The sequence below is a fragment of the Neolamprologus multifasciatus genome, chromosome 3 (assembly GCF_963576455.1).
Source record: "Neolamprologus multifasciatus chromosome 3, fNeoMul1.2, whole genome shotgun sequence".
NCBI classification, from domain to species: domain Eukaryota; kingdom Metazoa; phylum Chordata; class Actinopteri; order Cichliformes; family Cichlidae; genus Neolamprologus; species Neolamprologus multifasciatus.
The window spans coordinates 4,543,944-4,571,281 of NC_140441.1; the positions used below are offsets into that span (position 1 = coordinate 4,543,944).

At 40.8% G+C, this 27,338-nt stretch overlaps 3 protein-coding genes and 1 long non-coding RNA gene across 10 annotated transcripts in view; 3 read left to right on the forward strand and 1 right to left on the reverse strand.

The window, feature by feature from the left end:
• Positions 1 to 27,338, reverse strand: part of LOC146521164 (protein NLRC3-like) — a 482,659-nt gene that overhangs the window by 80,382 nt on the left and 374,939 nt on the right. The window lies entirely within an intron of this gene.
• Positions 8,648 to 10,584, forward strand: LOC146521168 (nuclear factor 7, brain-like). The gene has a single exon (XM_085154429.1). It carries the CDS (start codon positions 8,743 to 8,745, stop codon positions 10,132 to 10,134), a length of 1,392 nt encoding a protein of 463 aa, XP_085010555.1. The 5' UTR covers positions 8,648 to 8,742; the 3' UTR covers positions 10,135 to 10,584.
• On the forward strand, positions 13,656 to 18,431 carry LOC146521169 (uncharacterized). Of its 2 annotated transcripts, none has more exons than XR_014873219.1 (4): positions 13,656 to 13,978; positions 14,465 to 14,621; positions 15,912 to 16,020; positions 16,126 to 18,431. It is a non-coding gene; the product is annotated as an uncharacterized LOC146521169 (long non-coding RNA). The 2 variants fall into 2 exon arrangements; XR_014873220.1 differs by having other exon boundaries at positions 14,470 to 14,621.
• Positions 19,610 to 27,338, forward strand: part of LOC146521170 (uncharacterized) — a 37,190-nt gene continuing 29,461 nt past the window's right edge. For 2 of the 6 annotated variants that reach the window (XM_085154322.1, XM_085154323.1), the window contains exon 1: positions 19,702 to 19,941. Coding sequence is in view for 2 of the 6 variants with exons in the window: in XM_085154323.1 (XP_085010449.1) it covers positions 19,911 to 19,941 (31 nt within the window). In the remaining 4 variants the exon portion in view is untranslated. Of the gene's footprint in view, positions 19,942 to 27,338 lie in introns of all 6 variants that reach the window. The other 4 variants (XM_085154325.1, XM_085154328.1, XM_085154324.1 and 1 more) reach the window with 3 other exon arrangements.

Consider the following 27,338-nt stretch of genomic DNA (forward strand, 5'->3'; position numbering starts at 1 on the left):
TGATGCCAGCTCTGCTGGTGATTATCAGCCTGTTTCAAAATTGACATTTGTGAGAAAATTATTAGAAACAATGTTAGAAAATGAGTTCAGGTCTTTACTATGCAAATGACAGATTTGTGACCCGTTTCACTCTGGCTTTAAAAGCAGCATCCATTGAGACTGCTCTCTTGAAGGTCTGTAATGATCTTTTAATGGTTTGTAATGCAGGGATTTTTTTCTGTAATCATTTCCTGTAATATTGACCATAAAACCCTACTTAATAGACTTCAGGTTTTGGCTGGTGTATCTGGCTCTGTCTTTTAATGGCTTTTACTTATTTCATAGGACTCTGTTAATAGAAACAAGTTCACCTCTAACATTGCCTCCCTAACCTGCAGAGTTCAAGAGGGTTTAGTTTGGGTCCATTGTTATTTTCTTTTTACATGCTTCCTTTAGATGGCATTATTCAGTCTTTTAATAACATTTCTTATCATTTCTATGCCAACGACATTCAGCCTCATCAGCTCAGTAGTCTATCCACCCTAGTGCACTGCTTAAATCGGGGGACTGATTGACTCTGTAGCAAACACTTTGTCTTAAACACCAACAAGACTGAGACCTTGATCATAGCTCCTCCTGAACTACAAATATAAAATTGGTTCTTGCTTCTTTTTGTTCAACTGTTAAGTCCAACATTCAAAATCTTGGTGGAATATTTGATTCTTCTCTGGGCTTCAACTCACATATAAAATCTCTGTCTTGTTCCTGTTTCTTTCATTTAAGGAACATTTCTAAACTGTGACATATGGTCTCCTCGGCTGAACTGGAAAAAACTGTTCATACATTTGTGTGATCGTGTTTAGATTATTGTAATGTCCTGTTTACCAGCCTGGACAAATCACGTCGTTCTCACCTCCAAGCGAGCTCACTTTACTGCTATTTAATTTTCTTTATATTGGCTCCCAATAAATTTCAGGATTTGTTTCAAAATTCTTGTTTTAACACACAGAACACTAAATGATCACGTCCTAGATTGTTTTTCTCTTACAAAATAAACTGCTGCTCGTTGTCTCCCTTCACAGACTCATGATGTGTTAGCAGTGTTGGGAAGGTTACTTTTAAAATGTATTCCATTACAGATTACAGAATACATGCCCTAAAATGTATTCTGTAACGTATTCCGTTACGTTACTCAATGACAGTAACGTATTCTGAATACTTTGGATTGCTTAACATATTATCATGCATTTTACAACTACGTGAATGTACTATTGCTGTGATTTATTACTGTTACTGAAGGTCCGCGGCTCCGAACCGTAGTAAAGGGACCTCTGACTAATATGGTGGGTTCTGTGTCGGGCTCGTAGCCGAAAACTAGCTTTACTTTGTTGTCTGGGTCAACTTTGCTTGCGAGAGACAGAGAGAGGCGTTGAAAGGCTGCTCCAACGGAACTTATTGTTTTTGGAGGAAAATACGAACAAAGCGTACAGTCGAGTTTTAATAGCTTACTTACAACTGGGCTCGTCAGGCACTCTTCTTGGCTGCAGTGGTTATTATTATATTTACATGCTTCCTTTTTCTCCCACCTCACGCTCACAGACACATAACATGTATGGCAGTCCATTCTCCCTGCAGCACGGACTACACTGCCTATGATGCTACATTCTTTAGAGCTATACCTGTAGCATTCTGCCTATTAGCTTAGCACAACAGCAACAACAAAAAGGCTATCTCACCCAGGAAACACGCAGAGCAAGAGCGTCGCCCTGTAACCATGGCAACCGCAACGCTGCCGCCTGGAACTAATGTCAAACAAAACCCAAACGGGCCTGACCCGCTACAATATGAAACAGGAAAGTACCGCCATGTAATCCATTTATTTCAACAAAGTAACTGTATTCTAAATACCACCTTTTTAAACGGTAACTGTAACGGAATACAGTTACTCATATTTTGTATTTTAAATACGTAACGGCGGTACATGTATTCCGTTACTCCCCAACACTGTGTGTTCGTTGTTCCCTGTACACGACTAAAGACTAAGTGTGACAGAGCCTTTCAGTCTGTGGCACCAAGGCTGTGGATCAGTCTGCCTCCACAACTACGTTTAGTCGACTCGGTGGATTCTTTAAAAAAGCTGTTCAAATGTTTCTGTTTTACAGGCTTTCTAATGACAAACATTTCATTCAATTATTATTTATTTATTTTAAAACTACCTGTTTATTTTACTGTCTTATTGAATCTTTTTTTGCCCTTAATGTTAATTAATTAATTACTTATCTCTGAAAATCATCCATCCATCCATTCGCTTCCGCTTATCCTTTTCAGGGTCGCGGGGGGCGCTGGAGCCTATCCCAGCTGTCATAGGGCGAGAGGCGGGGTACACCCTGGACAGGTCGCCAGTCTGTCGCAGGGCCAACACACAGGGACAGACAACCATTCGCACTCACTTTCACTCGCACATTCATACCTAGTGACAATTTGGATTATCCAATTAACCTATCCCCACAAGCTGCATGTCTTTGGACGGTGGGAGGAAGCCGGAGTACCCGGAGGGAACCCACGCAAACACGGGGAGAACATGCAAACTCCACACAAACTCTCTGAAAATCAATCAATCAATAATCAAACAGTGAGTTTATGCGTTTGAATTTGTGTGTTTCAAAGATGGAGGCCACGCTGCTCTCAGAGGACTGTGTGTGGTTGTGGTAAACGTGTGAGCTGCTGCTGCTTCTTCCTCACATGTTTGATATGTTTCATATTTTCGTCCTTTGTGGTGCCTTTCAAATTAAAAGCCCTCCCTGACTGTAAAGACTGGACTGTGCTGCAGCTGGTGGAAACAGTGTGTAGGTGTGTTGTGTTTGATGGAGGACTGAAGTGTGTGTCCAGCTGAGCTCTCTGTGTGCTCATATATACAGATGCTGATAAAAAAATGTTTGTGTTTGGACCCTGTTACTGATCAGGACCTGCTGTGTGTTTCCTGTCCACAGGTCTACAAAGAGTCGCACTTCCTGCTGTGGTTCAGATGTTCAGCGTGTTGCTTTGTTTCTCACATGTTGGCTCCACGGTCTCTGCTGCTGTGGGCTGATGTCATGCAGCAATACAGCTGCTCAACATCTGGCCTTGTTTTCATCAGCAGATATTTGACTTTTAGATCACATGATATTTGCATCCAACCTTCAAACACGTGTGGAGAATTCATTATTTCTTTGAAAGATTTTTAGTAAATAACAGAAAAAAGAAAGTAAGAGAAAATTCTATTCTGTAAAACAGTAAAAATTCCACACACATGTAACTCACCACTTTGTGAACATCACAGGGGAGAAATCGTTTCTCTGAGTCAGAGATGAGTGTCAGTAACACAAAAGTAACACTCAGTGTCATGCAGTGACTTTTACACAACCAGATCAGATGAACCAACTCACACTAAAACATGCATTTTGCTGCACTCTTTACACTTATTTCTTTTCTTTCTGCTCTTTTATATATTTTGTAAAACCACAAAAAATATTTTATATCAGCAGCAATTTCTCTCAAACTGCTGCATCACAGCTTTCATGCTCTGACCTGCATGTGAAATGAGAGAAAAGCTCTTTATTAGTAACTTTTAGAACTTCTGGCAGGTTAATGTCTGAACTTTGGAGTGAAACACACCCTTAGTTACAAGAAATAACACCACAGTCTGTAACTAAGTGAATCCACCTTAACACCACCTGTGTTTCTGTGACTGCATTACACTCCCACTGCTGGGAACCTGAACAAGAAGCAGAACAAAGTCTAAAATAGAGGCTGACAAACAGCTGCACCACCGAGTGACACTTTATTTTATAAACTTCACAACAGGTTTCATGTTGTGACCGAGTGACGGTGAAAAGACACAAAACCTGTTTTATAGCTTTTGAGCTGCAGGCAGGATTGAAACACACCTTAGTTAAAAGTCAAACAGCAACATTTTTCTCCTCCCCTCATGTCACTCAAATGTGACAAACAAGGAAACAGGAAGTTCTTCGTCCTCAGTAAAGAGAGACGCACAGACGATCAGACTGAGCTCAGACCAAACTAGCAGCTTCCTCTGAGTGAGTCCAGCTACAGGAGAGAAAAGTGGAAAACTCCAACACTGCTGCTTCAAGCTGCTGACGCTCCACACACTGAATGTGAGTTTGAGCAAAAACACGACTCAAAGGAAGTGTTAGGTTCAAAATTGAGGAGGGGTAGAGGAGGTAATCAACTTCCATAATAACAACACTGATCCGGCCGGGTGATTTTAATGACACGCGTGGGAAGATCGCTCGCTGTACGCAGACAGCGCCGATCCCCGACTTACAGAGCATAAGCAGGTGTTTTATATCTTTGAGGGCTTAGCTGCACTTCTGAACAGTCTGCTATGCTTCCTTTCCCGAAAGCCTCAGTCACACACACACAGGAAGCTTCCTCGTCACCACTCACTCCAGCTAATTTGCATACTCAGTCATATCTCAAGAAGTTGCCGTAACAAGAGAAATACATGTTTAAACATTACCACATTATTGAATTACTTTCATTTTCTTTCCATACTAATCACTTGCTTTGATCAATCAATACAAGAGCACTCCTAAGTCACTCTTATAAAAACTACTTTAATCACTTTTCTTTTCCATACCTCACTCCCTCTGTCATATAGCTTCTTTGAGTTATTCCTCATCCTCAAGCTCTAAGTGTATTTTATCAAACATTCACACCATTTTAACACTCATACAAGTAGCAAGCTGATCTTCATTGCGTATGTTTATGTTCTTAGCCAGGTTTAATCAATGTCTATGCATTAATCTTCATGAGCTTGTCCTCGTAAGGTTAATGCATTTTCTGCTTGTGTATGTGATTTTGCATATGTTGCTTTTTGCAGTGTTTCAGACTCCTTCACAATTCTCCACTTAAGCAGTCAGTTTTCTCTTCCCCAAATTTGCTAACCCAAATTTTGATTTCCCACCTGAAATAACAGCATTCCTGGTCCTCAGCCATAGGTCAGAGCTTGCTTGTGAGGTTCATGGACTCAGGCGCTGTGAACAATTCAACCAGAAACTTGCCTTAACATGTCCAGTGATGTTAACCTATAACTTTCTTCCGACCGCTGCATGTGGAAAATTGATCCAGGTCTGCTTTGCCCCTGAAAATCACACAACTGAGACATTTTCATTATTATCATGAGTGCTTAAACGACCCGTTTTTCTCTCTCTGGTCAGAAATACCAACTTATGTCATGTATGTAAGCATGTTCTTCATTGCATTTGTATTCATGTTAATGTTCAGTGAGTGTAAGCTGTTTCTTCATTGCATATGTATGTTATAATCAGGTTTAATTCATGCATCTTTTCACTGAGTTCTGCATTCAAACTATCTCACTTCTGATTCTTTCCAAAAATAATTTCACATGTAACACTTTGTGTATGTGTGTTTTCTATTTTCTGTTTACCTCTTTGTTGTGATCTGGGGGACATCTCTAAACCATCATGAGTTCAGGCTTCAATTTCAACCCAATTATACCCTGTATTCTCGCAGTCGAACTCATCTGGGCTTCACCTCTCACTGGTCTCCGTCTTCTCTTCACGGTGTCCTGTGTTGTCTTGAAATCTCCAGCAAACACAATCCCAAGTCAACTGTTTGCTGCTTCTCTGTTTCTTCTCCGTTGATCTTTTCAGTATTTTCCTTTTAGATCAAGTCCCAGCCTGGCAAAATATCATATTCAATGCCTTCAGACAGTGATATCACCCTGCTCTTACCAGCCTGCAGTTCACCGTGCATGTTTTCATCATGTGGTTTCTTCTTCTCTGTTGACCCTTTCAGTCGTCTCTTTCAAGATTGCTCCAAGCATGGCAAATATGCTGCTGCTGGTGTCGTCAGTGTGGTTTCAGTCGCACTGTCTTTTGCCTGCTGTTAATTCTTCAAGTCCACGATGTTCTGTCGGTCTTCATCAGGAGATTAACTGTCCTTTGAGCTTCTTCTCAAGATGGGGACAAAGTGAGAGGTCAAGCTATAAAATTTAAGCCAAAACCTGGCCTGTTTTCCTCCCAATTCTGTTAATCTATGGTTTTGCCGCTGTACTCAAGATTTCAGGTTGAGAGAAGTCCACCTCTTTGACGCGCTAAAGAATACAATTAATATCCTTTTCATTCCTTTTCTTAAAACCTCCATTTGCTTCATCTGCCTAGAGTTTAACTCGTCTGTTTCTCTCTCTGGGTGCTCACTTGTCACAGTGAGTTCCTTTTATGGGCATGCAGTTCCTGTCACACACACCATTTCCTGTCACACACATGCAGCCATATTTTCTGTTCCTCTTTCCCATTTTACAGCCTAATCAAACTCTTTGGTTCTACTAATTCTTAATCTAAAAACAATGCACCCTTATTTCACGCACACACTTTTAACTATACTAAATTCTTTGCATTTGTCAGCATTCACATCAGTCTTCAGCGTGCTCAACAGAGCTCTTTCAGACATCAGAAATCGTCTCACACACACCGCCTTTTCTCTCAAACTTCCACTTTTCACTCACTCTACTATCAACTTCCGTAGTGCTTTTCTTACTTATTATTTTTGTACAAATCACACCCAATCACTCAAAACCTGCTTCTCACAGCATTCACACACTTAAACTGTGACAGAAGATGAGGAATATAACTGAAAATACGCTTTCCTAAGAGTCTTTTAGACATGCCTTTCATAATCAGAAAGAGCAAGTCAAAAAAAATTGAAACCTCTATTAATTCTCACAGCACACACAAGAAATTAAAAAATAAAACACACCAGCATCTTAGTTACAGGCATTTAGCAATATTTGCAAACAATAGTTATAAAGCTCAATAACACTCTAAACCAAAAGCAACAATCTCCATGCGCGTCACCGCTCCTCATTTGCATTCACACACACATCGTCTAAAAATAGAAGTCAGCAGGCAGTGCACTGTTGACCCAGAAACTCCTTTCACACTAAGATCCCTTATTTTATATACACAGATGCCTTATATTTACAACTGCACAGATTTTTAGGCCTTTTAGCACCTACACAATTTCGGGAAATTTAACCTAACCGCCCAGCGGATAAACTCTATCAGTTTTTTGCGATCAATTCACCAGTCTCAGACTCGAACTGTTTCTGGCCTAATCTCTAAAATCCCTAACTCAATTTAAAAGCGTCAACCAACCCAAACTTTGCCTGAAGCTCTATTTTTGGCATTTCACAGCCAAGGCTTACCCCGAAGTTTTAAGTTAAAGTTACACGCCCGAAGTCCAACTTCTGCTGGCCAAAAAAGCGCAGATATCGTTCCAAACGGTAAAGTGGTGCAACCACTAGTTATTCTGGAGTGCCCCAAGCTCCACAGTGACCAACTGACTATCCCTCTAAGAGGACAAGGCCTAGGCATCCCTGGCCTTGGCAAGCGTTACCTCTGAGCACTGCGCCTCCTAGTGGACTCGAACCACCATTCTCAAGTAATTTATAATACTTTAAACAACAGTCCACACCCAAAAAAGTGTAAGACTAAAGCAGGTCCAACCTGTCTGACCAATTTGGGACTTGAACCCATAAAATGACCAAATTCCCTAAATCCTACATGAGACTCGAACTCACTTTCACTGTTTTCCTTTTCCTTGGGACTTGAACCCAGTACTTTTACTTATAGACCTTCAGCAAAATCAAAACAGACATTCACCAGTAATTTCAGTGAGTAGACTTTAATTTTTCCATGTCCAATTTGGCACGCTTTGGAAATCATTCAACAGGTAGTAGTGCCTTACCTTTGGATAAGCCGGCTTATGCCCACTCACTTTGACCACTGATATTTGTGCCTGCCCGTCTGACCACCTCGGACCCCGGATTTCTCCGTCTACACCTCCAACTCACTCTCCCTCCTCAATAACCGGACGAGCCTCCCAAAATGTTAGGTTCAATATTGAGGAGGGGTAGAGGAGGTAATCAACTTCCATAATAACAACACTGATCCGGCCGGGTGGAGTCAAACGATGATTTTAATGACAAGCGTGGGAAGACCGCCCACTGTACGCAGACAGCGCCGATCCCCAACTTACAGAGCATAAGCAGGTGTTTTATATCTTTGAGGGCTTAAATTTAATGACGCCCCAAAAACGTCACAGACATACAAGTTATACATAGATAGGATTCATGATCACAATGACTTTTAACACAATTAAAGATAACACTGTCTCCGTCTCCACAACAGATGTTTCCTGTCATCTGACTTTCACTTCCCATCTGGAAAACCAAACTGTTCCTCTTTTTGCAGAGACAGCTAGAAACTATTCCTATTTCACAGAGACAATTTTAGAGTTACAAGCAAACATGATTAACCTCTCACCTATAAATGACTCTATCTAATGTGTGTTCATGTGTGTGTGTGTCAGCCTGAGATGCACTCAATTTCACCTTGTAACCTTTTTCACCAGACAGAAGGCCAGCACGTACACATTTAAGATTATAACAAGCATTCAAAAGCATTTAAGATTATAGATTCAACTCAACAGTTTAGAGTGGTTATAACTGCACCTGTAATAAAGGCTAATTGGGTACCAATATGTTTAAACATCTGAATACAATATCAGTACTGCAGATTGTATTATTAATGCAATGGTAATGATGATAATTATTAACAATAGCAGCAAAATATATCTCTAATTTCTTACAGAAGTTTCAGTGAAGGTGGTAGAGGAGGGAGGGGAGCCAGGACTGACTGTACTTCCTGTCTGCTGTTTTCAGCTTCACTCACAGACTCAATGGCTTCCAGATCAGAGGAGGATCTCTGCTGTCCGGTCTGTCAGGAGGTCTTCAGAGATCCTGTTCTTCTGTCATGTAGCCACAGCTTCTGTAAAGACTGTCTGAAGAGATGGTGGAGAGAGAGACCAACACACGAGTGTCCAGTTTGTAAGAGAAGATCTTCAAGGGCTGAACCACCTTTAAGTCTGGCTTTAAAGAACCTGTGTGAGTCGTTCTTACAGGAGAGAGATCAGAGAGCTTCAGAGGCTCTCTGCAGTCTGCACTCTGAGAAACTCAAACTCTTCTGTCTGGACCATCAGCAGCCAGTGTGTGTCGTCTGCAGAGACTCAGAAAAACACACCAATCACAGATTCAGACCCATCGATGAAGCTGCACAACAACACAAGAAGGAACTTCAGGAAACTCTGGAGCCCTTAAAGAAGAAGTTAAAGGTTTGTGAAGAAGTTCAAGTGAAGTTTGATCAAACAGCAGAACACATTAAGGTCCAGGCCCGACACACAGAGAGGCAGATTAAGGAGCAGTTTAAGAAGCTTCACCAGTTTCTAGCAGAGGAAGAGGAGGCCAGGCTGGCTGCACTGAGGGAGGAAGAGGAGCAGAAGAGTGGGATGATGAAGGAGAAGATGGAGGCTCTGAGCAGAGAGATAGCAGCTCTTTCAGACACAGTCAGAGCCACAGAGGAGGAGCTGAGAGCTGAAGACGTCTCATTCCTGCACAACTACAAGGCTGCAGTGGAAAGAGTCCAGCGCTGCCCCCTGCTGGATGATCCACAGCTGCCCTCAGGAGCTCTGATAGACCAGGCCAAACACCTGGGCAACCTGACCTTCAACATCTGGAACAACATGAAGGACATGGTCTCCTACACTCCTCTCATTCTGGACCCAAACACTGCTCATCCAAACCTCATCCTGTCTGAAGATCTGACCAGTGTGAGATATGGAGGAGAGAGGCAGCAGCTTCCTGATAATCCAGAGAGGTTTGATTATTACTTCTCTGTCCTGGGCTCTGAGGGCTTTAACTCAGGGACTCACAGCTGGGATGTTGATGTTGGAGACAGTACAGGGTGGTTACAGGGTGTGTTTGAAGAGTCTGTGCAAAGGAAGGGAGACATACAGTCTGGATTGTGGGGAATATTCTTCTTTCAAGATAAATTCTCAGTATGGTCACCATCAGCTCCTCTCACTGATCTCTCAGTCCAGAAGAAGCTCCAGAGGATCAGAGTGAATCTGGACTGGAAAAGAGGAAAGCTGTCGTTCTCTGATCCTGATACTAACACACACATACACACCTTCACACACACTTTCACTCACAGGATGTTTCCATACATTAACACTGGTGGTAAAGTGAAGGTGTGTCCGTTGAAGGTGTCAGTGTCAGTGCAGCAGATGAGTTGAGGATGATGATATTTCTAATGTTGTTTCCTGTCAGTGAATTGAAGCTGTTAAACTGCAGCTGTCCTCCTGCTGCCTCGTTGTTCCAAAGCTCTTTGTTTCTCTTTTAGTTCTCACTGTTTCTTTCTGTTTCTGCTGTCCACCTTTTCACATGGAAAATCATTTCACTGTTTCTCACTGAATGACTCCCCAAACTAGATTTGAAATTCTATCAAGTTTCTCATCATTACAAGTGATTCATGTTTCTATTTGATGTGTAAATGGAGATGATTTAGTTTGCTGGGATATGGACTGACATGTGTTGAATGGGAGAAGCAGTTTGTTGTTGTCTTCTTATCTGTTTATGACAACAATAAATATATTGTTGAAACAATGATTCATGTTTAACTCCATATATGAAATGTTTCTGATCTTTGAATTCTGTTTGATTAAAGACTTTCTTCATGACACAAATGAGATTTCAGTGTATTAATAGAACTAAATAAGCTCAGAGTTGAAAGGCTGGAGTATTATGTACGTGCTTCACTGTCAGTATCTTCAGGGGGATTCAAAGGGAAACATCAAACTGCTGTAATGAGATCAACTAGTTGGGCTGAACACACTTATCTGTAGTTTGTCTCCAACCAGGATCATCAGAATATAATGAACATGTGTGAAGAGCCAAAAAATGCTGCTGCCCTCTCAGCATGATGAGCTCCAGCCTTTGTTAACAGGAAAACAGGAAACATGAGACAACTTTCAGAGACAGTAACCAACTGTGGCCACAAGATGGCAGCAGCTGATCTGAGATCCTTTATTGGACAGAACGACTCTGCTCTGTGACGTCATCAGAGAGACGGCCTTCACTTTGATAGATCTGACGTCACGTCTGCACTGCGATGATGAAAGCTGATAAACACATTGTTATTTATCCATGAAATCACCTCTGTCCTCTCAAGTGTAGCTGTTTACAGAGCTAAAGAAGTCCTTCATCATCAAAACAGACAAACATGTATTTTCTGTATGAAGTGACGTCATCCTCACTCTAACCTCTTACATACATTCTGTTCAGTTTTCCTGCTGTAAGAAATAAACTGTGTGAAAATATAAATGCAGGGAAACATCCATTAATCACAGGTGAGCCGTTTGTTTCTGACTCACATTAAATGAGGCTTCAGGTGTAAATACCTCAGAAGTGTTTGTGAGTTCAGTAGAACCAGACCCAGTCAACCATCATGGCATCCACAGCACTACACAATGCAACAGAAAGGCCTTCATCATCTGCTGAACCACCTCTGAACCACGACGCTCTCCCTGCATCTAAAAGCTGTTAGTCAGGATGAGATGCTGCTGTGATCGCTCACAATTTACCTGTGAGATCTTTGTAAATATTGTCTTTGTTTCTGAAGGAAACACCTTTAGTCTGTTTGTATTTGGAGTGCAGATCTGGGCGTCCATCACTTTAACCTGCACACGTTTAGTTATTGAGTGTAGTTGATGTTTGGCAGCATTTTATAAGTGACAGTTCATGAACGGTGAAGGAACAGAGGACGCCTGACCATCCTACCTGTGTCAGTAAGAAGACTTTAATCACAACTCCACAACTTAACACAACTGAAACCTGAATTCAGTGTTGCATAGTTTACTAACAGTGTGTGCTAACACTGAAGTTAGCAGTTTGTTTCCTAAGAGCTGCTGGGATAAACCACAGTGACCGGCTACAGAGTTTAGTTAAGGTGGTCCTAATATGTGACCTGTTGAATTATTTACAGGGATTTATTTTTCATTTAAAGCATCATTTGTGAAGTTTTTATGAAGTTTAGTTCTTTTATGTTCTTTGTGTAACGTTTAGATTTTCTTCTCTTGTGTTTTAACTCTTCAGGTTTCCTGTAACAGAGATGTAAACCACCGTTTTCTGATGGTGCTGCACAGTGACATAAACACTGCCACTTTATTAGGCACACCTTGCTGACTGCAGGTTATAACCCCTGCTGGAAACATCCCCACAGATTTGGATCCTTATTGCCATGACAGCACCACACAGCTGCTCCAGATGCTGCAGGATGCTGGTCAGGGCTCTAAAAGTGAAACTTTACTGAAAGTAAGAAACCTGAGAGGAAATAAACTTTGGACGTTAGTAAGCTGAGCTCTGAAGCTGTGATGGAGCTCAGTCGGTGTGAAGGCGGCTGCTGTGTAACAGATGTTTGTCTGAGGTTCTGCGACTGATCGTGGTCATGTTTATTTAAAGAAGTCGGTGATGAAGCAGGCTGTGCAGTCCGAGCTCTTCATCAGTTAACAGTCCTCCAGAGCTGCTGCAGGGAGCTGACTGTCCTCCAGGTGGCACTAAGTGAACAAAGTCCAAAGAAATAAACTTGGACTTTTTTTTGAAGCCTGAATAAAATGTAAATAAACTTTATAGATAAATAAAACCAGCTACTCTGTGACTTTACACACCTACATATTACACTGACAGAGCTGACGCCTGATTGGAGCAGCACAGAGTTAGACTTCTTTTCTGGTTGTGGATTGGTTCGTCAGGATTTCCCCCTTTACAGGTTTAAAAACAATCTCTGTGTTTACATTTTTTCCCCCTTTACAGGTTTATATAAATATACAGTATTATTTAGTACTGTCTGTCAGGTTTATATTGTTGGATTGTCATTTATGCTTAGAAATATATAATCATATATGCTTAGAGGTATATAATCAATTGTATAATGATAATATATAATATAATGGTCTGATCCTTAGTAGTCTGCAAAGACTCTGTGTGCCTTTCAGTTCTGGCATCCACACACATCCTAAGGTCATGAGAGAGGTCGTACCTTCTCTTACTGATTTATGATATGGTAAACACATCTATGTCTGTGTGAGATGTCATATGTTAATGAACCTATGCATATTCATGGGACCACATTAAAGAGCAGCGCTATGGAGGAGCTAACTGAGAGTGACTGGAGGGAGGAACGGTGCTCGTCATTAGTCCTTTGTTTGGTTCAGAAGTATTGTTTTCCTCTCAAGTCTAAAGTTGAACCATCTGAACTTCTGAATTCAGTCCCAGAGTTTGTTCTTTTTCAATCAAGAAAGAAAGTGTGTGAAGGTAGAGCCAAGGGTTAAACGGTCGAAGAGATAAAGAAGGTAGACAGGAGTAATGGGATGTTGAAAGCCAGGCTTTCACACGACTGAGCTTCCTTTCAGTCTCTTGAAAGGAGAAGAAAATCCCAGGCCTCATGTCACCAAGTACTCACTCAGGGCGAGAGCTCCATTTACTCCTATCAGCAGAGAGAGAGAGAGGAGGCAACGCTGTGCTGTAAACGAATTTTATTGAGAATTTCAGTATCTCAATAAAAACCTGCTCTCTGCTTTCAGGGAGGAAATAAAAATGGACTTCTATAATAAAACAGTGACGTGAGAATCATCACCTCTACCAACAAAGAAGCCTGGTGGATGTTTGTTTACAGTCTGATGATGGGACATCATGCTCTGCATCTTCAAAGTTTACCTCCTCATTATTATTCATACCCAGTAATGTGAAGTATGCTTATATCTACAATAACTGAACCAACCTGGTGCTCTTCATTTATGGAGGCTGTTGAGTCTGAATGTTGGATGTTGTGTATCTCGTGTTCTCTGGGCTTTGTTGTCCTCAGTCTTTTTGCAGGATCAGAAAACAAAACCAGGAGGCGTGTAAATGTTTCTTCTCCATGATGTTTCTTCAAATGTTTCTTCTGGATGATGATAAGACCGTGACACGGGACGCCACCTTTGGTCTTGTGATGAAGCAAAGCTCAGGAAGAAGTGTGATTAAATGGTACCCACATGTTGAGAAGGATGTACAGGGGCACCTGCAGCCAAATCCAAGCTTCAGGTTAGTTGTAGTTGCAGAACGCTATAGGACTGAGACAGCTGAGGCATCAAATGTTTGATTAAACGGATGAAAAAGAGAAGTTTCTTCCCTATAATTATCACTTCTTAAAATCTGTAGCAACTTCTACTCTGTCATGCTGAGCATGCTCAGAATGTGACAATATATTTTTGTTCAATATTTAATTTCTTTCAGTTGCAATTGTGAAATGAAAAAAATTAAAATATATTCTTATACTTTAGCAAACGAATTTATCAAAAAAATATATATACATATATCTGTATTAGTTTTAATAAATTAATTTGACACCTGTATTGAAAATACTATATTGTATTCATACAGAATCAGTATGGTATCTTTGTCTGTCTGTTCACTGATTGTTGAAACTAAGAGCTACTTTGATCTGTTTAGATCTAAAGTATCCAAAGTTGAGCTCTAATGCTTCTTCACCCTTGTGTGTGTGATATGTGATTTCCTACATGCTGGCAGAGCAGCAGTTTGTGCTCACAGATGGTGACGGTGTGGAGAGACGGTGGTGTTTCCTCAGAAGAACCAGCAGAGTCCCAAAGGACACCAGTCCATCTCACCACCTTGACTTGCTGACTGATGCTCGTCTGCACTGCACAGAGGAAATCAACTGACCGAGGTCTGTCCAGTGACGTGTTATGAAATGTATATTTGTTTTATGCTTACAGATATGTTTTTCTTGACAGAGGCTCTGCAGAGGTTAGACAAAGCAGAGAAAACATGTGCTTTACATTTTACTGTGATTTATTGAGATATTTGTTGCCTGATGTTTAGTAGGAATGGAGAAATGGAATCAAAGGGAGATGTTTTTGATGTTTTCCTAATGATGTAAGTAAATATTCAAATTCAAAAATTCAATATTATTTATTTGCTTGGTTATATTAGGAGTAGGGATGCACCGATACCGATACTGGTATCGGGGCCGATACTGTAAAATGTGTGTGTACTCATACTCGTAAAAGTTAACCGATACCATGAACCGATACCAACTTATTTCATTAATCAGAGGGTGGCTTGTCATTTTTGTTGTAGTTTTTTAGATTGGCCACTAGGGGGACATCCCGCGCTAAACAGGCACAGGGTTAGACGAGTGAGACTGGCAGCTCCAGATAAAAAAGAGAAACTGGAGGCTGCTGTAGCTAGGCTAAACAAAATGTCAGCAGTGTGGAACAGCCAACTTTAACTCAGGTTTTGGAAAAGCGATGAAAAATGTCAAGAGAAAATCCACGGACAGTTAAAATAACAGAGGCTCTGACTCATTTTATCGCTCTGGATGACAAGCCAATGCCAGTCGTGGAAAACATAGGATTCTTCTCAGCATACTCGAGCTGCGATATGAAATTCCCAGCCGCCCACACATCAGGGAGATAATGGTGCCAAAACTTTCTAAAGAGGTAAAGACAAGCAGTGTGTGCGCGATGTCAGTCCTTGGTTTAACGGCACAGTGGACTGAAGATCCACGGGCAGATGAGGAGTTCGTCAATGCCAAATACTTTTGTTATTTTGTTTGTTTGTTTACAATATGGACACTCTGCAATAATTTAAAAGTTTATTTTATTCTCAAACCTAATTTGTATTTATTTTATTCCAAACAGAAGTGTTTATTTATTATTCTGAAAGCTCGAGACAGTGCCAATAGTTCAGTGATATTTTGTTAAATTACAACGTGGAGACTCTGCAATAATTTAACAGAAGTGCTTATTTTTCACTTGAAATTTTTTTGTGGTCATTTTTATTAAGATATTATTTTTTATCGGCAGGGAATATAATAAAACCTGTCTTACAATTAATTGCATTTGTGTGTGTGTGTGTGTGTGTGGTAGAAGTATCGGTTTTGTACTCTGTATCGGCAAGTACTCAGATCCAAGTATCGGTTTGAAAAAAGTGGTATCGTTGCATCCCTAATTAGGAGTGTTTCTGAGTGAGGGAGAGAGGAGTCATCATCCAGGTAAAGTGACGTGGATCAGTGGATACACTTGTCTCCCCTTTAAAGGAGACGATCCAAGTCATCCTTAAATGTTAGTGCTTTCAAATACACAAACATTTTTAAAGGACAAAAATGAACATCCAACTTTGAGTGTAACACAAAATAAATCTTTGCATGTGTGTTTTCAAACTCTCAGATGGGCAGCATATCAGTCTTGGACTGTGTAACCTGCCGGAGCAGCACTGAATGATCACCACACGTGAGCATGTTCCTGCAACATTCAGCATCTGATCTGTCATCTGTGTGCTTCTGCTTTTGGTAAGTAGAGTTTTTTTCAGTGTCCAGTTATTTTTTACTGCTGTTTGAATTCTCTGTATGTCTGACCCTGTAGACTGTTTGATGGACTGCTTGTCTTCCTGTTTGTAACCGCTGCCTGTTTTTGACTAAAGATTTGGATTTCTGACTTTAACACAGCCTCTGCGTGTCCTCCCTTTGTGTCCTCTTCCTCTGTGAATGTGTTGCATGTGTCACAGATTCATTTTATTAACAGCTTTCCCACAGTGAGTTGCATCAGCATTCATTCACAGCACATTTCAGAAGGATTCAGATTAATACAGTGATCTTATAGTCAGAATGATCCTGACAGAGTGCCACTGTAAATTATCTTTCATCAGGTAAATTTTACAGTTCAGTATTTCAAAGCAGGAGTTATGAAGAATCATACTGGCATTAGGACTGTAATAATATGTACTTACAAAGTCTAATTTTTCTAATTATGCTAGAATATTGGAAGACAACCAACTTTTAGTGTTTTCCGCATATTAATTATTCTGAAATAGAGACGGTGACACTAACTGTACAGAAGCACTAAACAACTGACAATCTAACAGACATCATTGGCCTGAGCCGTCAGGCACAGTGAGTCTGATCCTTTGCTGTGAGAGTCTGACAAGCATGTTTCTGGTCAGTTTGGAAGAAGTCTTCTTTAACATAAATAAAGAGCCGACATTTTCCTCATGACACCAGCGATAAGCTCTGGACCCTCATTTTACCTGGACACGCCTACTGCTGATTCAGGAAAAATGCCCACGTTACCTGGTGAAAGTCACACTTTGTAACGTGCGGTGGAGACGAAGCCAGCTGCAGATGTGTGCAGGTGGACAGCGAATGAGCAACAACTTCTAACTTTCCACAAGTACTCATTTATTTTAAATATCAAAAATAAAAGTGCCAGCTCTACCACACACGAGAGCACACTAGTCCGCGTACACAACGAAGAAGAATAAAGAGAGAGGGTAGGGTTGCCAACTGTCCCTTAAAAAGCAGAATCGTCCCGTATTGAGCTGAAAAGGGACGCACTTTGTCCCGTAATACAGTGAGAATCAAAAGTAGTCTATAAGTTTTAATGTAATTAACGCTTTGTTTGAAAACATAATTCCCAGCCCCGCTCCTGCTTTGTGACCAATGAGCTGACAGCACACTTATGACAATTCAGATTACCGCTCATCTCATTGGTCGAGGAAAGGTCGCTTGCGGAGAAAATACCGGAAGACAACAGATGACCACAACAAAAAGCATGGCCAACAGGGAAACAAACACCGACACTGCGGTGCAAGTCTCAGACGACAGTACAGCTGAAGCTGGGCAGACACTGTGCGATTTTCAAACTGCACGATTGGCTCGCATGGGTTATAAGTTCGTAGGTCACGATGCAGGTCTCACACTATACCGCCCGATGCTCTGATGCGACCTGAGTCACACTGTGCCTCCATAAAATGAAGGTTATAACAGAAAATCTGTCGCTCGCTCTCCCTCTCTGTCTTTCACTCACACAGACACACACCACCATCAACTTTGCTAAATTGCTAATGAAAAACATGATCAGGCAGCTGTGATTGAGCAGCGATGTCCATCCAACTATTTTCACGGTTGTTGTGGTCGTGATAATTTGGTGATGCCACATCGAAAAGGCTCGAATGAGCTTTCCAAAGTTCTACAAGTTGTGCCTCCATCGCTTGTGTCCAGATCACACGCTGCACAGCCGTGCTGCTCCGTCTTTTTCACCGACGTTTACGTGTTTGCGCGTGAGCAGTGTTAGCGGCTGAGGTGACACCCTCACGAGCGATTGATGATCGGGAGCTGGTCGTGAGGTGTTAATCGCTTCTCGTTACCCCACGTATACTACACGATGCACGATGAAGGCCAAAATCGGGCCGATCACCAAATTGGTCGCACGACTCAAAAATCGGCTCAAAATGGGCCAAAAATCGCAGAGTGTAAGCCCAGCATTAGACCAGCAATGTTTGTTCCTCTCAGAGAAAGAAAAAAGGCTTCAAAAGTACAGGGAGGAATGGGAAAAGGAAAACACCTGGCTGGAAAAGTGCACGATAACACCTATAAAGCGCACTGCACTGTGTGCCGGCGCACTTTTTCCATAGGCGTGCTTCTAATGGTGGGCACATGAAGAACATGAGGGGCGTGAAAGCTCGGGGAACCCTTAACCAATTTGTTTTTAAACCCTCTGGTTAAGGTTAAAATGGGCATGTGCAGTGAATATCAGCGCTATGTGGCGTGTGATAATATAATTTATTTTGTGTAATAAACAACTGCAAGGATAGATGATTACAACAAATAAGATAAGATAAGATAAGATAAGATAAAACTTTATTCATCCCTCGGGTGGGTTCCTCTGGGAAATTTGTTTTCCAAAAAGCACAGCACCGACAGAAGTTACAGAGTTAAGAATATTATATATATATATACACACACATATATAAATACAAAGACATATATAGATAAAATATACAAAGGGAATAAATAGAATAAATAGGAATAAAAATAAAAAATAAAAATACAAGTGAATTGCACATTCAAGTATGGAGTCTATTGCACCGCTGATTATTAACAAAAAGTATTGCACAAAAGGTGATTGCACAGTGAAGTGAAGAGGCACTACAGCTTAGTTGTTCCCCCCTCCTTTGTCCTCCTGTCTCCCCTCCCTCTCCCCTCCAGAGAGGAGTTAAACAGTCTGATGGCGTGTGGGACAAAGGAGTTTTTAAGTCTGTAGATGAGTAATCCATAAAAGTAATACATAGATGAATAATGATGATGAGTTATGAAGCGTAATCATGGGAACAAGTGGGTTTACAAACGGGAGCAAAAGCTGAAATAATGCCTCTACTGAAGCCAATTGCACTAAATGCACTAAATGTGCACTGTTACAAGAATATTTTTCTTTCTATTGTTTTCTATTAATTTATATAATTTTAAGTTAAGCAGGACAGAGTTCTTTTAAAGAAAGATTTACTTTTATTCTCAAAAGTTAAGCATGACAGACTTCTGTTTAAGAAAGACGTGTTTTATTGTGTTAATGTTGCCATTTTGAGCTAAAAATAAATGGCTAAATGATTTTTGTTTCCCATGTGTTGATATCACAAAGAATACACATCTACTTAAATCAAATTCAAGTCAAATGGTTAAAAAAATAATTTCCCACACTGGGAAGAATGAAGACAACTGGGTCGCCCGGCCCTGGCCACGAGGTGTCCCTTATTTATTTCTCAGGGAGTTGGCAACCCTAAAAGAGGGTGACCTACCAGTCATGACACAAGAAGCGCCACCATGCGGCGATACACTGCATTACAATACGTCACTGCTGAGTAAGTGTATTTGTAATGTTTTATCGTAAGTTTAGTCAATAAACAAGTTCAGGGCGCTGAGAGTTTAGTTTGGAGATAAGAGCTGTTTGAGCAGTGCAGCTCCCTCAGACAATACATATGCCAGTGAAAGTAATAACCAGTTAACCTGGAAGACAGGACACTGTTGTTCACGTGAAACCGAAAGTAAACAGTATAGCTGGTGTTACTCCCTCCACTGTCTTTTATCGACGGCTCCAAATGAGATATAAATCCCCAAATATTAAGAGCAACAATGAGAAGTATTTGGATTTAACTGGTTGCTGTTTCTTGCAGGAGATTGAAGATGCTGCTGTTGCTCCTGCTCCTCACGAGCGGTAAGAAACTCTTACTATGTTATATACTATATGTAAACAATGTTTATCTTGCACTCAGACCGAAGTTTTATCGCCTGGGAGAGGCTAACTAGCCGTGCTAAGCTAGCTCGGTGACACAGGTCATGGCTGCAGATCTGAGATAAAAGGCTTTATTGACAGGTCCGACAATCCTTTATATCACAACAACATCATTCTCAGACAGGTGACAGGAACATGCAATGAAGTGGCCACCTATATCTGCTATTGTTACCAAAGTGTGACTGACTGGAATGTTACCAGTTAAAATCGAAAGCTTTTTCTTTTTCTTTTGTTCAAAACTGTGAGGATTGTTTATTTCCTGTTTAATCTCGCAAACTACCACTGATGCGGTAACTGGAACTGATTCCCTCTGAAAAGTTTGATTACCAATTGCTTGTCTAATCTGTTGGATTTTTTCTGTGAAGAATTTGGCAAAGTCATTGCAGGCCATGGTTGAATGAAGTTCAGCTGCCACTGACACAGGAGGGTTTGTTAGCCTGTCAACTGTAGAAAATAAGACTCGAGCATTATGGCTGTTTTTAGTGATGATGTCAGAGAAGTAGGACCTCCTTGCACTCCTCAGTTGTAAATTATAATTGTGAAGTTTCTCTTTATAGATGTCATAATGAACCTGGAGGTTTGTTTTTCTCCATCTGCGCTCAGCTTTCCTACACTCTCTTTTTTCATTTTTCACCAGTGTGGAGTTTCTCCATGGAGACTTTTTCCTTCCAGAGATAACCTTCACCTCAATGGGAGCAATAGTGTCCATTACATTTAACATTTTAGCATTGAAGCTATTGACGAGCTCATTGACTGAACCTCTGGACAGGTCAGGTGTTAATGGGAAGACCTGGTTAAATATCTCACTACTGTGTTCAGTTAGACACCATTTTGTGATCACTGATGTTGACGTATTTGTATGCACTGAAATTTAACTTTCAAAGAAAACACAGTAATGATCAGACAGGCCCACATCAGACACAGTAACCTTTGAAATGCTCAGGCCCTTGGAGATCAGTGGGTCAAGAGTGTGTCCTCTATTATGTGTGGCCTCTGTTACATGCTGAGTCAGCCCAAAGTTGCCCAGAGTGTTACTCAGGTCTTTAGTCCCTTTGTCCTGAAGCTTATTATTCAAACGTGACAAGTGAAATCTCCCGCAGCTTAAACATGTGAGAGGTTGATCGCGCAGAGAATCGCTGAGTGTTATGTGAGTCCATGTGTAAAAGCAGCAGGATATATATTTTAGTTCTGCTGAGCCAAATAAGACAGGTCAGGGTGAAGAAGTGACAGCCAAAGAAAAGCCTACCACAAAACGGAAAAGTTATGACAAATCAGACTATAAGGCAAAAAGAAAGTGCAGCTTTATGGTTTCATGGACAAAAGAATTTCTATGGCTGGACTATGACAAGCTAAATAACATGATGTTCAAATCAAATCACTTTTATTGTCACATCACATGTGGAGTACATTGGTACAGTACATGCGAGTGAAATTCTTGTTCTGCCGGGTGTGTTGTTGGTTTTCCCTCGATTGCTGAGTTGACAGGCGCCTTTGTTACTGGGACCAGTACTTTTAAGAAAGACCCCATTAGAAGGAATGAGGCGCATGAGAAATGCAAGAAATGCATTATTGCTCAGTCTGCAATATATTTCCCAGAACAAACACCAACTGCAGAGAACATACTAAAAATAAACCTGAAAAATCAGTTTAGAACAGCGTACTATGTTGCAAAGAGTGAACTACCACGGGCAAAATTTAGCAGTCTTTGCAAACTTCAAAAAGCAAATGGCCTCGATCTTGGTTCCACTTGCCTCTTACCCGTGACTTCAGTGGAAATTTCAAATTCAGGATCTGACACAGACTGATTCATGTCCTACACAGTTCTTACAAGTTCATAGAAAGTTCTGTTCAATTAGAACCAAGTATTTGAGTTGATGATTGTAATTTTTATACAATTGTTGTAATTTGTGTTTCAACAATTTTTTGATTAATGTTTTGTTTCCGTTACAATATTATACTTTAATGTATAATATTGTAACGGAAACAAAACATTAATCAAAAAATACAATATTATACTTTAATGTATAATATTGTAATGGAAACAAAACATCAATCAAAAAATTGTTCTCTTTTTCATCTGAGTTACTGTGGTACGACATTATCTCCTCTTTCATAAAGGATGCACCAATGCCTCCTCTAGTAAATTAGGTAATAAAAGAAAAATTTTAGTATTTAGAGGACTCTGATCATGACTGCAGATACTTCAGGGCAGGGGTTTCAAAACCTAAATAAGCTGTTGGCAAATGCTGGCACTGTCATCTCATGTGAGCACAACTTTAGTGTTCAAGTAGTACAAAACAAACAAACAAATAAGAAAAAACCCACTAATATTTCCAAAAATGTAGTGTTTGTTTTTTAAAATGTCAAATATTGTAGAACAAGACAAAACTGCAAACGTGAACGCATTTTTTTTTCCTTCTCACTCTTAACTGAAGCTGCGAGTCCTAGCTCTGCCCTGGTCCTCCTCCATTAGGACATGCCTAGAAAAACCTCAGTTTGGAGGCATCCTTGTAAGATGCATGAACCAGCTCAGCTGCCATCTTTTGATACGGTAGTACTCTAAGCCTAAATCATAATATAAAACGAGTAACAGTAGGGTGGACATTAGGTAAGGCTGCACTTTTTGCAGCGATCTTGTTTAGAAAACTATTTTTGTATCAGTAATATGTTTTCTTTTTGTCTGTTAATAATTATGTGAAACTGCACATGATTATTTGCAGCTAGCAGGTTGTTAATGCTATCCACCAAGTCTAAAAACAGCATGTTAATACTTGGAGATCCTGAAGACATGCTCATCCAACTGCGCTAAACCTGCACCCGAACTTGTTTAATTACCAAAATTGGAGAAGTCATAGAGTGGGGATAACCTACATAGCCTATAACATATGAAACAGGAAAAGACCGCCGTGCATTCTATTTATTTCAACAAAATAACTGTATTCTGATTACCACCTATTTAAACGTTAACTGTAACGGAATAGAGTTTCTCATATTGTGTTTTTTAAATATGTCAAGCCAGTACATGTATTCCATTACTCCCCAACACTGACTACATGTCTGCCTGTTGGAATGTTTTAGTTGATCATTTAAAGCTATTTCTGCTCCTAGTGGTCCATTTTTGCAGCTGGGACCTAACCTAAATTTTTCCTTAGGAGTGTTTTGGGAGAATGTGTTCATTCATTCAGGACATATATTTGACCAGGTTTTTACAAATAAGAGCTGCTTCATCCAAAGTGGGATGGATGCCGTCTCTCCTAACAACACCAGATTTAATCCTGAAATTTTCTCAATTATCTAGAAAGCCCACATTGTTTTTTGGACACCACTCAGACAGCCAGCAAGCTAAACATATCAACCCTTGTCTTGCTGGGGAGGGGACCAGATAAAACCACAGTTTTTTGAATGTGGACTAGCAGTTTAGCTGCTGGTGCAATGTTTAGGAATCAGCTTAATAAGGCCAGGGGAAGAGATTGGAAACAGTGCAAATGGTGAACTGGAGCTGTTCTCCTGAATTACTTCATTTTATTTATTCTACAAACTACTCTGCAGGAGGATTAGAGTAAAACCTTTTCATGCTCTATGCAGGCAATGCAGATGCACAGGGCCCTTTTAGCCTCCAGACAAAGTAACAAATCCTCTTCACACATTTGTTCAGCATCTCCAACAGCTCAAAAAGTTGATTGAAGGCCATGGTCCTCAGCCGGAAAACGGTGGAGTGCTCACTCCGGGTCGGGGACGAATTCCTGCCCCAAGTGAAGGAGTTTAAGTATCTCAGTGTCTTCTTTATGAGTAACGGGAGAAGGTAGATCAACAACGGATTGGTGCCGCGGCTGCAGTGCAGTGATGCTTTCCTGGTCCGTCATGGTGAAGAGCTGAGTGTAAAAGCAAAGCTTGTGATTTATCCGGCGATCTACGTTCCTACCCTCACCTATGGTCACCAGCTTTGCGTAGTGACCGAAAGAATGAGATTGCGGATAGAAGGGGGGCTGGCCTCTCCCTTAGAGATACAGTGAGAAGGATGCCCTCTTGTTGCCTCCTGGCTGAGGTGGCAGACCCAGGACACGCTGGAGAGATTATATCTCTCGGCTGGCCTGGGAACACCTTGGTGTTCCCCCAGACAAGCTGGAGGAGCTGGCTGGGCAGAGGGAGGTCTGGGCTTCTCTGCTTGGGCTGCTGCCCCCGCGACCCGGCCCTGTATAGGCAGAAGAAGATGGATGGATTATTTTAATTTTCTGCTTTGGTTAAGTTTTTCTTTTATTTTTATAATGTCATTCTTGCAATGTTGAGCTTAATTTTGTATTGTATAAAGTTCTTCTTTAGTTTGTATGGAGCTTTGGTCCTTCCCCAGTACAACAATTGGTAGATTTAAGTAACATCAGCCTTCACCAATGGCTCTCTGACAGCAAATATGTTTTACGGTTAATAGTAAGAGTTAGATATCTGCATCCGTTGCAGGCCTGGTCTGGCCTGAATCTGTCGTGTTCGACTGCTCTGCCAAGTACCAGGGAACCAGTCTGAATGATCATCTGCTCACTGGTCCTGACCTGATGAACAATCTCAACGGCGTACCCCTTCGCATTCGGTTGCACCCCACTGCATTGATGTGAGACATAGAGAAAATGTTTCAACAATTTCTTGTGAGGAAGTCGGACCAGGATTACCTGCGCTTCCTTTGGTGGAAGAAAGGATATCTCGATGCACAACACCAAGAATACCGTATGAGGGTGCATATCCAGAGTCGTACGTAGTGAGGAGGTAAAATGATTAACAAGATTATCGACCTCTGTTGGAGTAGCGTTCAAATAGCTGCTCTGCTCTATGTTGGTACAGGGCATTGAAGATAATAACTGTGGGTGGATTATATTCTTAAACTTAGTTACAGCGCTGTCAGAAAGACATCTACTCTGATAAAGTCCACTCTCCACTGCTGTGTAATCAATTATTGTAAATGTAAATGTTATCAGGAAATGATCAGACAGCAGAGGGTTTTCAGGAAACACTGTTAAATGTTCAGTTTCTATGCCATATGTTAAAACAAGATCTAGAGTGTGATTAAAGTGGTGGGTGGGTTCTTTTACATTTTGAGAGAAACCAATAGAGTCTAATAACAGATTAAATGCCATGTTGAGGCTGTCATTTTTAGCATCTACATGGATGTTAAAATCACCCACAATAATTATTTTATCTGAGCTCAGAACTAAATCATAAAAAGTCTGAGAAATCAGAGAGAAACTCTGTGTAAGGCCTAGGTGGACGGTTTCTGAGTTTTACAGCTGGGGTAGACGAGGCTAAGCATCAGGCTTTCAAATGAATTAAAAGTCTGTCTGGGTCTTTGGTTGATTAATAGGCTGGTGTGAAAAATTGTTGCCACACCGCCCCCTCGACCTGTGCTTCGAGATTTCTGGTAGTTAGAATGACTCGGGGATGTTGATTCATTTAAACTAACATAATCATCCTGCTGCAACCAGGTTTCTGTAAGGCAGAGTAAATCAATTTGTTGATCAATTATTAAGTCATGTACTAACAGAGACTTGGAGGAGAGAGACTTAATATTTAATAATCCACATTTCACTGTTTTACTCTTTGGTTCAGATGTGGATACTGTATTATTCTTTCTTTGTGATTGTTTATGTTTAAGTTGTTTGTTGCTGGTTTTTAGTTTGTTTTTTGTCTTTTTGGGAGCTGACACAGTCTCTATGGAGATGGGTTTTTTGGGGGGGGCGGGGGGGGGGGGGGGGTAGCAGGAGGAGAGAAGCTGCAGAGAGGCGTGTAAGACTGCAACTCTGCTTCCTGGTCCCAACTCTGGATAGTCGTATTTTGGGGAGTTTAATAAATTTGTCCATATTTCTAGAAATGAGAGCTGCTCCATCCAAAGTGGGATGGATGCCGTCTCTCCTAACAAGACCAGGTTTCCTCCAGAAGGTTGGCCTATTATCTATGAAGCCCACATCGTTTCTGGGACACCACTCAGACAGCCAGCAATTTTAGGAGAACATGCGGCTAAACATGTCACTCCTGATCTGATTGGGGAGGGGACCAGAGAAAACTACAGAGTCCCACATTGTTTTGGCAAAGTTACACACCGATTCAATATTGATTTCAGTGACCTCCGATTGGTGTAACCGGGTGTCATTACTGCCGACGTGAATTATGATTTTACTGAATGTAGCTTATTGAATCTTTTGGACTGTGTTCAGCACAATATTCATTAGTGTTCACCCAGGGCCCCAAACAGCCTAGGACCACCACTGGCTGTCTGTCATTAACATTTCACTGAGGCAGGTTGTGCTCCATCCTATTTTAAACATGCTGAGTTCACTCCTCTATTGAAACACTGGAGTCTTGATGCCAGCTCTGCTGGTGATTATCAGCCTGTTTCAAAATTGCCATTTGTGAGAAAATTATTAGAAACAATGTTAGAAAATGAGTTCAGGTCTTTACTGTGCAAATGACAGATTTGTGACCTGTTTCACTCTGGCTTTAAAAGCAGCATCCATTGAGACTGCTCTCTTGAAGGTCTGTAATGATCTTTTAATGGTTTCTAATGCAGGGATTTTTTTCTGTAATCATTTCCTGTAATATTGACCATAAAATTCTACTTAATAGACTTCAGGTTTTGGCTGGTGTATCTGGCTCTGTCTTTTAATGGCTTTTACTTATTTCATAGGACTCTGTTAATAGAAACAAGTTCACCTCTAACAATGCCTCCCTAACCTGCAGGGTTCAAGAGGGTTTAGTTTGGGTCCATTGTTATTTTCTTTTTACATGCTTCCTTTAGATGGCATTATTCAGTCTTTTAATAACATTTCTTATCATTTCTATGCCAACAACATTCAGCCTCATCAGCTCAGTAGGCTATCCACACTAGTGCACTGCTTAAATCAGGGGACTGATTGACTCTGTAGCAAACACTTTGTCTTAAACACCAACAAGACTGAGACCATGATCATAGCTCCTCCTGAACTACAAATATAAATTGGTTCTTGCTTCTTTTTGTTCAACTGTTAAGTCCAACATTCAAAATCTTGGTGGAATATTTGATTCTTCTCTGGGCTTCAACTCACATATAAAATCTGTCTCGTTCCTGTTTCTTTCATTTAAGGAACATTTCTAAACTGGGACATATGGTCTCCTCGGCTGAACTGGAAAAAACTGTTCATACATTTGTGTGATCGTGTTTAGATTATTGTAATGTCCTGTTTACCAGCCTGGACAAATCACGTCGTTCTCACCTCCAAGCAAGCTCACATTACTGCTATTTAATTTTCTTTATATTGGCTCTCAATAAATTTCAGGATTTGTTTCAAAATTCTTGTTTT

Excerpts from the sequence above, each read along its gene's own strand:
- LOC146521168 (XM_085154429.1), top strand. The coding sequence starts at position 8,743 with ATGGCTTCCAGATCAGAGGAGGATCTCTGCTGTCCGGTCTGTCAGGAG.